Source organism: Engystomops pustulosus, chromosome 7 (assembly GCF_040894005.1).
Source record: "Engystomops pustulosus chromosome 7, aEngPut4.maternal, whole genome shotgun sequence".
In the NCBI taxonomy this organism is placed as follows: domain Eukaryota; kingdom Metazoa; phylum Chordata; class Amphibia; order Anura; family Leptodactylidae; genus Engystomops; species Engystomops pustulosus.
The window spans coordinates 127,402,943-127,417,492 of NC_092417.1; the positions used below are offsets into that span (position 1 = coordinate 127,402,943).

At 44.7% G+C, this 14,550-nt stretch overlaps 1 protein-coding gene across 8 annotated transcripts in view; it reads left to right on the forward strand.

Moving 5' to 3' along the window:
• SLC12A4 (solute carrier family 12 member 4) overlaps window positions 1-14,550 on the forward strand; it is a 743,054-nt gene that overhangs the window by 594,312 nt on the left and 134,192 nt on the right. For all 8 annotated transcript variants that reach the window (XM_072117770.1, XM_072117769.1, XM_072117767.1 and 5 more), the window contains one exon: window positions 3,853-3,960. In XM_072117770.1, coding sequence (XP_071973871.1) covers window positions 3,853-3,960 — 108 coding nt within the window. The remainder of the gene's footprint in view (window positions 1-3,852; window positions 3,961-14,550) is intronic.

Genomic DNA, 14,550 nt, shown 5'->3' on the forward strand with positions numbered 1-14,550 from the left:
ATAAGCGGCTGTATTGCATACATATGGTTGGAGGAATTTGTCAATATATTCTGATGCCCTACTAGATATAGAATCGATGCCAGCTACTACAGGGCGTCCTGGTGGGGTCTTTTTATTTTTATGTAATTTAGGTAAAAAATAAATGGTGGGAATTTTTGGGATTTTTATATTTAAAAAGTTATATTCTCTATCATCTATAATCCCTTCCTTTTTAGCTTTGTCTAAAGTGGTCATTAGTTATTTTTTAAAAGTTTCTGTGGGATTATTTTTCAATTTGCGATATGTAGTTTTATCAGATAAAATTTTGTTCATTTCATCCATATAGTACTCCTTATCCATAATTACCCCCCCCCCCCCTTCCCGCTAGAGATCATTAAAGGGACTCTGTGGTATTACTGTGGATGAAAATACGATTTTATGTACCTGTGATGTCTCTTCACTTTACACGTTGTGAGAAGGTACAAGGGGCCATTATTGATGGCAGATATGTGTCACCGAGGTGCCTGGCCTCAGTGAAGTGAGCCGGTTAATGTTTGGTCAGGAACCTTAGGTTTCTGACAATATTTAATGTAGCAAAGCTGCTTAATGCAGTTGATCCGGGCTGGCTTTCATTGGAGTAGTCAAGAGCAGGGTGGGTGACTACTCCCACATATCCAGGCCAGGTTTTGGCTGAGAGATAAAGCCAGGAGGCTCAGGTGAGCTGGGGGATGTGTGTTTGCAGTCTGGAAGTCTCTGCTATTCTGCATGCAGAGCTGGAGTTGTTACACAGCCAAGGATCAGCAATAGTGACATTGTTTGGTTATGCTGCTGGATGGAGACACAACCTACAAAGGACTGTGAGTCAAGCCTGTTTATATGGACTGTATTTTCTGTTATATGCTGAAGCAAACTATTCTGTTTCGTTAAACTGTTTTGGAAAGAAATAAAACAGCTACCTGGACTGTTACTGAAGTTGCCATTTGAGTTGATCCCCTACAACTTGTATACCACATCAGCAGGGAATAGATGCAACGACAGAATTTCTGAATAAGGATAAAAAAGTCCCAGAAGAACAAAAACAATTTGTGATAGACCTGATGAAATTTGGGCTATATAAAAATTACTTTTGGTTTGATGATACGTTTTTTCTTCAGACGTCAGGGACGGCTATGGGGGCTAAATTTGCCCCCTGTCATGCCAATTTATATATGGCAACTTGGGAAGATAGATACATTTTTAATAATAATCCTTATGAAAAGTTTCTAAAGTTGTACAAAAGGTACATAGATGATATTGTAATTCTATGGCAAGGCTCACAAAAGCTGTTGGAGGAATTTATATCATTTACCCAACAATTATGGGTCAAAAGTAACAGAGAACATCCAAAAAGGGATACATGAAATATTGGAGAAAGAAGCGGATGCCCATGAGTAAATAAATTTATATCTTTTACTTATAGTTTGAGTCAGACAAATATTTGTTTTTTAGATTTAGAGTTGATTAAGGAAGAAAATAAAATCTATACAAGAACCCATTTTAAAATGACAGACTGTAATAGCTATATAGATTATGGGAGCTGTCATTTTACTCCATGGTTAAAAATCATCCCAAAAGGGCAGTTCAAAAGGATAAAGAGGAACTGTACCAAGAAAGAAGATTATGAGGCCCAAGCAACCTTACTTAAGAACAGGTTTATAGAAAGAAATTATAACAGTGAGGACATAGAAAAATCACATAAAGAAATAGAATTAGACAACATCACACCACGGGTAGAAGAAAATAATAGTCATAGTAAGAGAAATGAGCGGATAAAAGACAAACTTACTATTCCTTTCATCACCAACCACACTCGGGATTCACATGCAATAAGAAGGATCATTAAGAAACATTGGCACATTTCACAATACGATCCGACTATAGGACACATGTTAGACGAACCAAAAATAGTTCACCGCAGATTAAAGAATTTAAGTGATCACATCGTTCACAGCAGTCTTAATAAGAACCTATACATGTCAGAGAAGGCACACACTGGCTTCTACAACTGCTCCAAATGTAAAGCATGTAAAAGTATAGGTAAATTAGGCACAGGCGGTATACACAATTTCTCATCTTCTGATAATAAAAAAGTGTTTAATATAAAACAGTGACTAATTGTGACTCAAGCAGAGTCATCTACATGATTATATGGTTGAATTAAAATATATTGGAAGACCAGTGAGGAAATTAAAAACCCGTATAGGAGAACATCTTAGAAATATCAAAAAAGGAAAAAGCGATCATTCCCTATCTGCACATTTTATGATAAAAACCCTAAAGGCATATCTTTTTTGGCAATCAGCAAGAATCCTTTTGGATTTTTCAGTTAAAAACATTACTTCCTTATGGTTTAAATGCAGATTTTGAAATCAAATGTTTCCTGTAATTGTTCACTACATATGTATTGTCCTTTTCGGTCTGTTCGAAAGTCTTTTTATAATTTTCATTTTTAACAGGGTTGTTGTATATATATTTTCTGTGTTTTTATCTCATATTGATATCCTAATGATACATACTGAGGATGAATTAATCTATTTACTGATTGTACATTGTGCAATGCGTTTTTTTTCTCCTGAATAAGTACTTACCAGTGTAGCTATAAATAAGTCACAATGTATGCACGGCGACCAGCCCCGGAAGAAGCCGAGAGTGGCGAAACTTGAGTCTGGTATCCAATGCCGAATGTGCATGCGAATTTTTATAAGGCCTGTTTTTAATCGAAGTTTGTGAGTATTATATTTCTTCTCCGCAAAAGAAACTGTGTTGCACTATTCTTCTCGTGTTTCTTCCCATACGGACCACCGCGGACCAAAGCGGAACCGAAAGAGTGGAGGTGCAGTTCCCTAGTCGGAAAGACAGGAGGTCTGCACAGCCGCCCGCTACACACCGCAAGGGGAGCTACGGGATAGAACGCCGCATAGAAGGAACACACAGAGATTTTATTCATTCGTTCTTTTTATCTCATCCTCAACTGACTTAAGGTACTGTTTACATTGAATATTGGATATATTCATGCACTTATATATGCCTTTTGTTTACAAATGACGTTGATGCAGAGGAAAATCTTAGAGACTTGTTTTTTATCATAAGGAATACGGGACTCCCTTTTTTGTGTCGTCATTGGTTGGCGACTGGTTAATTTCTTTTCCAAAAATTGTTAAGCTTTTATATAATTTATTTATTTATTAATGATATAGAGGTAGGAATTACTAGCACTGTGTCTATTTTTGCAGATGACAGCAAGCCGTGTAGTGTAATACAGTATATGGAGGATGTACCGTACATACTTGAGTATATACAAAAAATGTACACCCCTTACGCCGCCACCCCCCCCCCCCTCAGCAGGTCCTCTTCTATACAGCGATGCTCCGGTTGGTTGGCTATATACTCCAGGTGGCTGATAGTCCAGTGCGCCTTATAGTCCAGTGCGCCTTATATATGAACCATACTTACAGACAACAGCTGCCTTGAACTGTGCACAGGTCTGCCACCTGCTGGTCATTCATCCTTATAATCAGGTGCGCCTTATAGTCCAGTGCGCCTTATATATGAACCTAGACATTTTAACAGGCGTTTATTGATGGTGCGCCTTATACTCCGGTGCGCCTTATAGTCTGGAAAATACTGTAATCACAAGAGGCGACGGGGCTTTTTTTTACTGTGAGTGTTAATCAGTGGAATAGTCGGTCTCCGTTGCTGGTCACAGGGAGCTAGGCGCTAGGGACAGCAGAGCGCTTCAAGGAGGGCCGAGATGCCTTTTTACATCTAGATAACATTGATAGTTATGTTTATATAGAATTGTTTCCCTTAATGTACTTTTCATTTGCTTTGCAGAACAATAGTGATATATCAGCATACACATATGAAAGAACTCTAATGATGGAACAACGCTCTCAAATGCTTAGACAGATGCGTTTGACAAAGACAGAGCAAGATCATGAGGTAGGTTTGATTGCTACATTTATCTGTACAAAAAATACTCAAGTTTCGCTGCAGAAAGTTTTATTATAGTGGTTTACCGTGAATATATACATCGTATTTAGGAAAAAAAAAGCACACATCAGTGGACCTACTCACTTCAAGCAGCCTTGGTATACAGCTCTTAGTCATGATCTACTAGCCTTCTATACAAAACAAACTTTTAAAACCCCTTTTACAATGGCACTAGAGATGAGCGAGCACTAAAATGCTCGGGTACTCGTTATTCGAGACGAACTTTTCCCGATGCTCGAGTGCTCGTCTCGAATAACGAGCCCCATTGAAGTCAATGGGAGACTCGAGCATTTTTCAAGGGGACCAAGGCTCTGCACAGGGAAGCTTGGCCAAACACCTGGGAACCTCAGAAAAGGATGGAAACACCACGGAAATGGACAGGAAACAGCAGGGGCAGCATGCATGGATGCCTCTGAGGCTGCTTAATCGCACCATTATGCCAAAATTATGGGCAACAGCATGGCCATGACAGAGTGACAGAATGAAGCTAGATAGCATCTAAAACATCCAATAATTGACCCTGACACTATAGGGGATGGCATGCAGAGGCAGCAGCGGCAGGCTAGAGAGTGGCATGGCTACTTACCCTAAATGGACTCAGGCTTCAAACCAATGGGTGGCAGAGAGGAACCAAAGGAGGTGAGCAAGAAGCGCTCAAATAATATCGGTACATGATAAAAGTTTGCCAGTATATTTTGTGGATTACACAGCAGGGTGGCGACAAAGTTAACATGGAAGCCATGAAAACAACCCAAAATTCTGCCTGACACAGCTCGTTTGATAAGGGGACCATGTATGGAGGCAGTGAACTAGTAGTAGATTAAAGGTGCTGCAGTTAAAACTATGTTAGTTGGATCTTGGCATGGAGCTGGCGCTCCGCTGCCAGGCGAGCTTTCGCCAATCCAAGCCCCTGTCTCTAGGCTACTCCCCAAACAGCACTTCTAAGAACCTTTTGTATAAGATCAAGTGTAGTAGCGTTCTTATAAGTTTAGGATATGGCGGGTGAGGGGAATGTAAACAGATGCGCAAGAAGCGCTGAAATAATATCGGTAAATGATAAAACTTTGCCAGTATTTTTTGTGGATTACACAGCAGGGTGGCGACAAAGTTAACAAGTTTGTTGTGGAAGCCATGAAAACAACCCAAAATTCTGCCTGACACAGCTCGTTTGATAAGGGGACCATGTATGCTTACAGTTCATGCCAGTCGCTGCACTGGCTTCCAGTCTCCTTTCGAATAGTTTAAAATAATAACCCTCATCCATAAAGCTCTGTATAATGCTGCACCCCCCTACCTCTCCTCTCTTATCTCAGTCTATCGCCCAACCCGTGCTCTTAGATCCGCCAGTGATCTTAGATTAACCTCTACCCTAGTGCGGACCTCCCACTCGCGTCTCCAAGACTTCTCTAGAGCTGCACCAATTCTATGGAATGCTCTGCCCTGGACTATCAGACTAATACCTAACCTCCAAAGTTTCAAACGTGCTCTTAAAACCCATTTCTTTAGGCAAGCCTATAACACTCATTAACTGCATGAAGTTTTAACTCTTCTACTAACCCGTCCTGTGTCGTCCTCCCATCTGTTATCCAGCAACTAACAGGCACCAGACTTCTCTACAGTCCCATTCACCCTGGACCTGGTATATAAGATGACGGCTGAGTGGTTCAAGCGACAGCAATTCCATTTATTATATTTTGTTCTATTCCCTAAGAAGAATGGCTTGACCATTAAATATTGTTTTACCTCGTGTTACCCCATCATCTTCATAAACCGTAAGCTCTGGCGAGCAGGGACCTCACTCCTGTTGTTCCATACAAATGTTGTGCTCTGTTACATTACATTTGTATTTGTTTCCTATGATTTGTAAAGCGCTACGGAATATGATGGCGCTATATAAATAAAGATTATTATTATTATTATTATGGAGGCAGTGAACTAGTAGTAGATTAAAGGTGCTGCAGTTAAAACTATGTTAGTTGGATCTTGGGATGGAGCTGGCGCTCCGCAGCCAGGCGAGCTTTCGCCAATCCAAGCCCCTGTCTCTAGGCTACTCCCCAAACAGCACTTCTAAGAACCTTTTGTATAAGATCAAGTGTAGTAGCGTTCTTATAAGTTTGGGATATGGCGGGTGAGGGGAATGTAAACAGATGCGCAAGAAGCGCTGAAATAATATTGGTAAATGATAAAAGTTTATTAGTATATTTTGTGGATAACACAGCTGGGTGGCGACAAAGTTAACAACTTTGATGTGGAATCCATGAAAACAACCCAAATTTCTGCCTGACACACCTCGTTTGATAAAGGGACGATGTATGGAGGCAGCTATATGGACGACTTTTGGAGGTAGCAATGGAGACAACGTGTGGAGGCTGCTATGGAGACAATTTAATTTGGATAGTGCCTGTATGTGGCAGTCCCAAAAAGTTTTCAAACCAGAGGAGCAGGTAGGTGGCCCTCCAGAAAAATGGAATTGATTGAGTGCCTGTATGTGGCAGTCCCAAAAAGTTTTCAAACCAGAGGAGCAGGTAGGTGGCCCTCCAGAAAAATTGAATAGATTGAGTGCCTGTATGTGGCACTCCCAAAAATTGTTTAAAACAGAGGAACGGGTCGGTGGCCCTCCAGAAAAATTGAATAGATTGAGTGCCTGTATGTGGCACTCCCAAAAAGTTTTCAAACCAGAGGAGCAGGTAGGTGGCCCTCCAGAAAAATTGAATAGATTGAGTGCCTGTATGTGGCACTCCCAAAAATTGTTTAAAACAGAGGAACGGGTCGGTGGCCCTCCAGAAAAATTGAATAGATTGAGTGCCTGTATGTGGCACTCCCAAAATTGTTTAAAACAGAGGACCGGGTCGGTGGCCCTCCAGAAAAATTAAATGCATAAAGTACTATAGCTAGAGCCAGTGGGCCCTGTCAAAAAATAGCCAGTTTCCTCTGCTTTACTGTACAAAGAGGAGGAGAAGGAGGAAAATGAGGAGGAGGAGGAGTGGATCAATTATTCAGGTTGAGCTTCCTTCACCTGGTGGAGATTGGAAATTATGAGAAATCCAGGCTTTATTCATCTTAATAAGCGTCAGCCTGTCAGCGCTGTCAGTCGACAGGCGTGTACGCTTATCGGTGATGATGCCACCAGCTGCACTGAAAACCCGCTCGGACAAGACGCTAGCGGGAGGGCAGGCAAGAACCTCCAAGGCGTACAGTGCCAGTTCGTGCCACATGTCCAGCTTTGAAACCCAGTAGTTGTAGGGAGCTGTGTGATCATTTAGGACGATGGTATGGTCAGCTACGTACTCCCTCACCATCTTTCTGTAAAGATCAGCCCTACTCTGCCGAGACTGGGGACAGGTGACATAAAGCTGGCAAAGCTTTGTAAAGCGTACCCTTGCCAGTGCTGGACAAGCTGCCTGCTCGCCTACTCTCCCTCGCTACTTGTCCCGCAGAACTACGCTTTCTGCCGCTAGCGCTGTAAGAAGGGAAATACTGTTTCAGCTTGTGCACCAGGGCCTGCTGGTATTCATGCATTCTCACACTCCTTTCCTCTGCAGGGATGAGAGTGGAAAGATTTTGCTTGTACCGTGGGTCCAGGAGAGTGAACACCCAGTAATCGGTGCTGGAATAAATTCTTTGAACGCGAGGGTCACGGGATAGGCAGCCTAGCATGAAATCTGCCATATGCGCCAGAGTACCAACGCGTAAGAATTCACTCCCCTCACTGGCCTGACTGTCCATTTCCTCCTCCTCCAACTCCTCCAACTCCTCTTCTTCTGCCCATACACGCTGAACAGTGAAGGACTCAACAATGGTCCCCTCTTGTGTCTCGCCAACATTCTCCTCCTCTTCCTCCTCATCCTCCTCCACCTCCACCTCCTCCGATATGCGCTGAGAAACAGACCTAAGGGTGCTTTGGCTATCAACAAGGGAATCTTCTTCCCCCGTCTCTTGTGACGAGCGCAAAGCTTCCGACTTCATGCTGACCAGAGAGTTTTTCAACAGGCCAAGCAGCGGGATGGTGAGGCTGATGATGGCGGCATCGCCACTGACCATCTGTGTTGACTCCTCAAAGTTACTCAGCACCTGACAGATATCAGACATCCACGTCCACTCCTCATTGTAGACTTGAGGAAGCTGACTGACCTGACTACCAGTTCTGGTGGAAGTTGACATCTGGCAGTCTACAATCGCTCTGCGCTGCTGGTAAACTCTGGATAACATGGTCAGTGTTGAATTCCACCTCGTGGGCACGTCGCACAACAGTCGGTGAGCGGGCAGTTGGAGGCGGCGCTGCGCTGCCCTGAGAGTGGCAGCATCTGTGCTGGACTTCCTGAAATGCGCACAGATGCGGCGCACCTTCGTGAGCAAATCTGACAGATTGGGGTATGTCTTGAGGAAACGCTGAACTATCAGATTTAACACATGGGCCAGGCATGGCACATGTGTCAGTCTGCCAAGTTGCAGAGCCGCCACCAGGTTACGGCCGTTGTCACACACAACCATGCCTGGCTTCAGGTTCAGCGGTGCCAGCCACAGATCAGTCTGTGCCGTGATGCCCTGTAATAGCTCTTGGGCGGTGTGCCTTTTATCGCCTAGGCTCAGCAGTTTGAGCACCGCCTGCTGTCGCTTAGCGACGGCACTGCTGCTGTGCCTAGAGCTACCGACTGATGGCGCCGTGCCCACGGATGGTAGTTCGGAGGAGGAGGTGGAGGAGGGGTGGGAGGAGGAGGAGGCATAGTAGGCCTGAAACACCTGGACCGAGGTAGGCCCCGCAATCCTCGGCGTCGGCAGTATATGACCAGCCCCAGGGTCAGACTCGGTCCCAGCCTCCACCAAGTTAACCCAATGTGCCGTCAGCGATATATAGTGGCCCTGCCCGGCAGCACTCGTCCACGTGTCCGTGGTCAGGTGGACCTTGTCAGAAACGGCGTTGGTCAGGGCACGGGTGATGTTGTCTGACACGTGCTGGTGCAGGGCTGGGACGGCACACCGGGAAAGTAGTGGCGGCTGGGGACCGAATACCGAGGGGCGGCCGCCGCCATGAGGTTGCGAAAGGCCTCGGTCTCTACTAGCCTATAGGGCAGCATCTCCAGGCTAAGCAATCTGGAGATGTGGACATTAAGGGCTTGGGCGTGCGGGTGGGTTGCACTATATTTGCGTTTCCGCTCCAGCGTCTGGGGTATGGAGAGCTGAACGCTGGTGGATGCTGTGGAGGATCGTGGAGGCGACGATGGGGTTTTTGTGGCAGGGTCCTGGGCAGGGGGCTGACTATCAGCTGACACAGGGGAAGGAGCAGTGGTGTGCACGGCCGGAGGTGAACGGGCTTGTTGCCACTGAGTGGGGTGTTTAGCATTCATATGCCTGCGCATACTGGTGGTAGTTAAGCTAGTAGTGGTGGAACCCCTGCTGAGCCTGGTTTGGCAAATGTTGCACACCACAGTCCGTCGGTCATCCGGTGTTTCCTTAAAGAACCTCCAGACTTCTGAAAATCTAGCCCTCGCCGCAAGAGCCCTCGCCACGGGAGCTTCACTAGTTGACACATTTGGCGCTGATGCACCAGCTCTGGCCCTGCCTCTCCGTCTGGCCCCACCACTGCCTCTTCCAACCTGTTCTGGTCGAGGACTCTCCTCCGTCTCAGAAGCACTGTGTTCACCCGGCCTATCAACCCAGCTTGGGTCTGTCACCTCATCATCCTCCGATCCCTCAGTCTGCTCCCCCCTCGGACTTCCTGCCCTGACAACAACTTCCCCACTGTCTGACAACCGTGTCTCCTCATCGTCGGACACCTCTTTACACACTTCCACTACGTCAAGAAGGTCATCATCACCCACAGACTGTGACTGGTGGAAAACCTGGGCATCGGAAAATTGCTCAGCAGCAACCGGACAAGTGGTTTGTGACTGTGGGAAGGGTCCAGAAAACAGTTCCTCAGAGTATGCCGGTTCAAATGGCAAATTTTCCTGGGAGGGGGCAGACTGGGGGGGAGGAGGCTGAGGTGCAGGAGCTGGAGGAGTGCCGATTTCGGTGACATGGGTAGACTGCGTGGAAGACTGACTGGTGGACAAATTGCTCGAAGCATTGTCGGCAATCCACGACATCACCTGTTCGCACTGTTCTGGCAGTGCTCTACCACGAGTCCCAGTAACTTCAGACATGAACCTAGGCAGTGTAGCTCTGCGGCGTTCCCCTGCTCCCTCATAAGCAGGTGGTGTCTCACCCCGCCCAGGACCACGGCCTCTGACCCCTGCAGTAGTTGGACGCCCACGTCCCCGCCCTCGTCCTCTAACCCTAGCCCTCGGGTTAAACATTTTGAAAATGAGAGTTATAACTTTAACTTTTTTTTAACTTTTTTTTTGTGTTTTTTTTTTTTTTTTGAGTTTTTAAAACCAAACGATGCTATCCTATTGCTATGGCTATTTTCTAGCCAAGTATGAAAGCACACTACTATGCCAGATGAGATGACGCAGAGTTATGAAACAAAATAAACGTAAAATAAAAAAGGAAAAATGGCAGACTGTGCCTAATTGAAATCCAACCCCTACTAAATTTTCCCACTTCGGTCTTTGCAATGGATATGTGCGTCACTAAGCGCAAAACACAGCGGTCGCAAGTCTCACTACAAATTGCTCACAATTGGCTAGTAGATGCACTGCAGCAAGTACAGCCACCAGCAGATCAAGCAGAAATCAAATATATATAACGCTACTGTAGGCGTAAGTAAGCCGTTTAGATTCTCCTATGGCTATTTTCTAGCCAAGTATGAAAGCACACTACTATGCCAGATGAGATGACTCAGAGTTATGAAACAAAATAAACGTAAAATAAAAAAGGAAAAATGGCAGACTGTGCCTAATTGAAATCCAACCCCTACTAAATTTTCCCACTTCGGTCTTTGCAATGGATATGTGCGTCACTAAGCGCAAAACACAGCGGTCGCAAGTCTCACTACAAATTGCTCACAATTTGCTAGTAGATGCACTGCAGCAAGTACAGCCACCAGCAGATCAACCAGAAATCAAATATATATAACGCTACTGTAGGCGTAAGTAAGCTGTTTGGATTCTCCTATGGCTATTTTCTAGCCAAGTATGAAAGCACACTACTATGCCAGATGAGATGACACTGAGTTATTAAAAAAATAAACGTAAAATAAAAAGTAAATGGCAGACTGTGCCTAATTGAAATCAAACCCCTAATAAATTTTCCCACTTTGGTGTTTGAGGTGGATATGTGTGTCACTAAGAGCTAAACACAACGGTAGCAAGTCCCCCTGCAAATTCCTCACAATATGGTACTAGCTGCAAATAAAAAAAAAAAAGTAGAACGTTATTGTAGCCCTAAGAAGGGCTGTTGGGTTCTTGGAGAATCACTCCTGCCTAACAGTAAGCTAATAGAACACCCTAACGCTTTCCCTGACCAGCAGCAGCTCTCTCCCTAGCGGCATCCAGACACAGAATGATCCGAGCAGCGCGGGCAGCGGCTAGTCTATCCCAGGGTCACCTGATCTGGCCAGCCAACCACTGCTATCGACGTGTAAGGGTACCACGTCATGCTGGGTGGAGTGCAGAGTCTCCTGGCTTGTGATTGGCTCTGTTTCTGGCCGCCAAAAAGCAAAACGGCGGGAGCTGCCATTTTCTCGAGCGGGCGAAGTATTCGTCCGAGCAACGAGCAGTTTCGAGTACGCTAATGCTCGACCGAGCATCAAGCTCGGACGAGCATGTTCGCTCATCTCTAAATGGCACCTGTACCTCGCTTTATTAGGTGCCTATGCAAACCTCTACATGGGCACCTTTGAAAAAGAATACATCCATGGCCCAAACCCATTCCACCACAACATCATTTTCTTCCGCCGTTACATAGAGGATTTAGTCTTCATCTGGGAAGGGAGTCCAGGCACAGCAAATGAATCAATCTCATAACTAAATAACAACAAGATGGGCCTCATTTTCACCCACAACCACTCAACCACACAAATCGATTTTCCATACAGTTGAATAGCAGAGTCATCCTCTCCACTAGCCCCCATTTTAAATTTGTAGATGTTAATAGCTACTTGAACTTCTGTAGCGCACATCATACACCATGGCTTCCCAACATATCTTATGGCCAATTCAAACCGATCAGAAAAAAATGTTCTGATACCACCACCATCCTTTCTCAAGCACAAGTCCTCAAACAACGTATCAAGGAAAAACACTACCCAAAAATATTGGTGCATGATGCTTTCACTAAAACGCTATTCTTCACTCAGAAACAATGCCTTCATTCAAACAAACAAGGAACCCACTCCCCAAAACCCCTCCACTCAACTTCATCACTGCACACAATACCTATTGACCCTGAAAGCGGCTTTCTAGTGCTGGTCTTCAAAATGCCTGTACTGTCTAAATATCAAACACAAGAGAAAATCCTTCAACTCAATCACCTCTGGTGAAAACTTTGAAATACTCTTTCCTTAACTGTCACTTCACTTATATCATTTAATTACTCGAATGTCCATGCAATCTTCAGTATGCAACCCCCCAGGAACTGCACATCAGAATCAACAACCACAGGTCCAATATCAACAATATCAATTCATTTTGCTCTCAAGCACAAGAAAGACTTCAGTGGCAACAGGATCACTCCGATAGAACAGATACCCTCCCCCATCAGCAACAGATTTCATAAACTCCGTCAAAAGGAGTCGTGCTGGATCTACAAACTGGACACCCTTTTACCCTCAGGCTTGAACCATATGGTCGAAACATCATTTTAACTCCGCCACTTCTGGTCAAACCCCCCTCTAACCCCGGGACTATACGGAGGCATTCCGATTGCATGACCTTAGGATCCAATACGACTCCGACACCTGTTGAACTCCACACTATTTACTGTTGGTCTGTGGCTTTAAAATGATGCATTGTGTGATATTTTTTACACTAATGAACTGGGACACGATAAGGCTTGAGGTATTTCTCTTGATTAGATGGTTGATAATACATTAATGTGGTTCTTATTGAAGACATTTTTGAGTAACAATTAAAAGTTAAGTTTTATTTATAAGATTGGAACATTCTGCTTGTCCCCCCACTTTTGCCCATCCAATTGTCCTATATGTTTGGATCTACTCCCTGACCCATACCTTAGGTCATTCACGTGCCTCCATACCAGTGTGCCTGCGCACTCTTCCTCCACTCTTGCTTCCAGCTGACGCGGCTATCAATAAGACCGCACCGATTCTGACGCACACCCTTAGCCACCTTTCCTGGCAAAATAAGCATCATGGTAAGATAACTGATACCCCCGAATCTCATCTTTCACCCTCCTTTCTGCTATTTTGCTGTTCTGGCTCTTCATCTCTATTTATATTCCTTTTAAATAGGGTTCAGACACCAGCAAGAGATCAATCTGTGCCAGTCCGCTCTTTCAGGTACACCAATACTGTAATCCTAGTCTACACTACACAGCTCATCCCCAGCCACTTCATTCCATTTATTTATTTATCCAATTAATTTATCTACATATTTGCATCAAATTACTATATATATATATATATATATATATATATATATATATATATATATATATATCACATGCATTTTTGTTTTATTTAGGCAGTGAACTGAGAAATTGTTCAAACGTTTATTTATCTGCTCTGCGCGGTCCTAATGCTTTTATTGGCCTGATTGAACTGACTCACTGGCCATTTTATTAGGTACACCATGCTAGTAACGGGTTGGACCCCCTTTTGCCTTCAGAACTGCCTCAATTCTTCGTGGCATAGATTCAACAGAGAATAGCATTCCTCAGAGATTTTGGTCCATATTGACATGATGGCATCACACAGTTGCTGCAGATTTGTCGGCTGCACATCCATGATGCGAATCTCCCGTTCCACCACATCCCAAAGATGCTCTATTGGATTGAGATCTGGTGACTGTGGAGGCCATTTGAGTACAGTGAACTCATTGTCATGTTCAAGAAACCAGTCTGAGATGATTCCAGCGCATTATCCTGCTGAAAGTAGCCATCAGATGTTGGGTACATTGTGGTCATAAAGGGATAGATATGGGCAGCAACAATACTCAGGTAGGCTGTGTCGTTGCAACGATGCTTAATTGGTACCAAGGGGCCCAAAGAGTGCCAAGAAAATATTCCCCACACCTACCTTGGTTGTAACGGGTGGCGATTTGAGTCACTGTTGCCTTTCTATCAGCTCGAACCATTCTCCTCTGACCTCTGGCATCAACAAGGCATTTCCGCCCACAGAACTGCCGCTCACTGGATGTTTTTTCTTTTTCGGACCATTCTCTGTAAACCCTAGAGATGGTTGTGCGTGAAAATCCCAGTAGATCAGCAGTTTCTGAAATACTCAGACCAGCCCTTCTGGCACCAACAACCATGCCACGTTCAAAGGCACTCAAATCCCCTTTCTTCCCCATACTGATGCTCGGTTTGAACTGCAGGAGATTGTCTTGACCATGTCTACATGCCTAAATGCACTGAGTTGCCGCCATGTGATTGGCTGATTAGAAATTAAGTGTTAACGAGCAGTTGGACAGGTGTACC